The 2233-nt window shown below is 36.9% G+C and overlaps 1 protein-coding gene across 2 annotated transcripts in view; it reads right to left on the bottom strand.

The window, feature by feature from the left end:
* cerk (ceramide kinase) overlaps positions 1-2233 on the bottom strand; it is a 53933-nt gene that overhangs the window by 34062 nt on the left and 17638 nt on the right. For both annotated transcript variants that reach the window (XM_014018836.1, XM_014018837.1), the window contains exon 2: positions 232-339. In XM_014018836.1, coding sequence (XP_013874290.1) covers positions 232-339 — 108 coding nt within the window. The remainder of the gene's footprint in view (positions 1-231; positions 340-2233) is intronic.

Here is a 2233-nt window from a genome sequence, read left to right as displayed (position 1 = left end):
GTCTTCGGTTTTGGACGGCCTTCATCGCGGCGCTGTGACGTATGTGGCCGACGAATTCGGCCTTTGGAGGACCCGGCCCACCGTTTTGGACACATCGTTGGATGTGAAGCTGGACACGGACGCTTCCTAAAAATGTAACCGAAGCAAAAATGCAAAAGGCCTCCTGGCAGTTTATTGTAAAAACATATTCCTCAGCTCACAGTGTGCAGAATGCAGGTGTTGTTTTTGTACCTGTGAAAGCGTACAGATCCAGCTGCTTCGTCTGTTTCTGTAGTGTGTCATCATCTTCTGTCTTACAGACGGCAACAATGTCACACACCTGAACTGYCTGGCTGTTTGCTGAAAGACATTCAAATAGAAACATTTTAGGAAAATTCCGTGCACAAAACCAAAACTTGATGCTCTTTAAGAGCAAAGTGGATCTATGATGAAAAGGGTAAACACACACAGGAAACAAAAGGGCCTAAAAAATACAATGTTTATTTCAATAAATAAATTAAATAAGTAGCAGTAACCTGAAGTTTTATATTAGCATAGTGTTTATGTGCAGTCCCACAATAAAATAACCACCAAACTTACATGTAAACATATTGTAGTTWATTTTCATTTTCCCCTATAGTTTCATTGCTCCTAATGTTCTCACTTTCATGTTTTTTGTATAAATAAAACTTTAGGTTACTGTCGTAACCCTGGTTCTCTGAGTATGTTGAGAAACAACAAAATTGTTTCATTTAATTTTATTGTATCTAATATATGAGCACCTTTACTGGGTTTGACTACAAAAATGCAATCATTTAGTTGGGTCGGTCAGTTTAATATTTCGGCTGAATCAAAGTTTAYTTCAATCCTTCACAATAAGAGTCTCAAAAGCTGAGTGCTAACCTTAAAAAATGTTTCTAAACAGYTGACCATGGAAAAATCTGTGCATATTTAATAAACGTTAACAGTCAGTGKATGTGTTTAAGGCTCTTATTGTGAAGGACTGAATATGCTTTTGTGAGGAATAAACMACACCTTGGATTGCTTCAACTAAAACAGTGTGCGCCATTTGAGATTTAAAACCAGTAAAAATGCCCTCAGATACAATAATAATAAATTAAACAAAGCTAGTAGTGTTCATTCACTTTGAATTAAGACGTAAAAAGCAACTTTTTTACAATTACTAATGCACAATCGATATTTGTGATGCATTATTTATGGCGTGGCCACTCGTTTCTTGTGTCTTGGCCATGCGTCATCTCGTGGCTATATTATTAGTGTGGCCATGCTTTATTTATCTCATGGTCACGCATTAATTTTGTGTGGCCACAAGATATTTTTTCCCCCAGTGTCACCAGATGAGCATCGTCTTACTCAGTTTTACAAAACTAATTTAAGTAATTTTTTTTGCCTTTTTCAGAGTCAGGATGTTATTCAGCTCAGAGATGACTTCACTCCTGCAGTTTCACTGGTTCTACACGAGTAAATGATTATATTTGRGTTTGTTTTATGATTAAAACTTCATCCATTCTGCAGTAAAACTCTGTCCTAAAGTGAACTTGAAGAAGCTTTTTCTAACAGAGAACTGAACACGGTTAAATCCTCAGAAATCCGGGGAGGTTTCTCCTCAGTTTTCCCACGAGAATAGGATTCAAGCTGGCTGTTTAAAACCTCTGGGGGATTAAAAAAAACTTTATGTTTCAGGGGCTTGGTTAGTAATCAAATTTGTCGGCGGCAGGGAGACCTGGTACCTCCTGGTGGTGACGAGTTCAGCCGGCTTTAAGATCTGCTGCAACACTTCAGAGAATTTAAATCTGGACTTTTCCACCATGTTGAAAAGGCARCGTTAGGAGAAAGGAACTGTGGGTAAACAAGTCATTTTCAGGGCTTTTAAAACATTTTATGGTTCAACAAAAYATGAGCAGAGAAACTCAACTAAACAAAAAGTAAAAAAGGACAGCTCAAGGCTTAAACAGGGAAGTCAATCATACTGGCTGCTAACAGGACTAATTCAAAAATCAGTTTTTACTCAATTTAACTCMCAATCACTTGAAGTTACCGCTCACAGACTGGATAAAAATGACTTTCAATCCAACGTCTTGGAAAATATGCTCTAGTGTTTGATCAAACTGTATTAAATGAAAAAAAAAAAGAACTGGTTGACTAAATTTACTCCCAATTTAAATCACTTTGTAATGTTTTTTTCCATCAAATAAGATTACAGTGTTCTTCTGATGCTTTTAAAGTGTAACTT

The sequence above is a fragment of the Austrofundulus limnaeus genome, unplaced genomic scaffold, assembly GCF_001266775.1.
Source record: "Austrofundulus limnaeus strain Quisiro unplaced genomic scaffold, Austrofundulus_limnaeus-1.0 Scaffold204, whole genome shotgun sequence".
NCBI classification, from domain to species: Eukaryota; Metazoa; Chordata; class Actinopteri; order Cyprinodontiformes; family Rivulidae; genus Austrofundulus; species Austrofundulus limnaeus.
The sequence above is the reverse complement of the archived record's forward strand: the minus strand, read 5'-3'. Positions and strand labels throughout refer to the sequence as shown.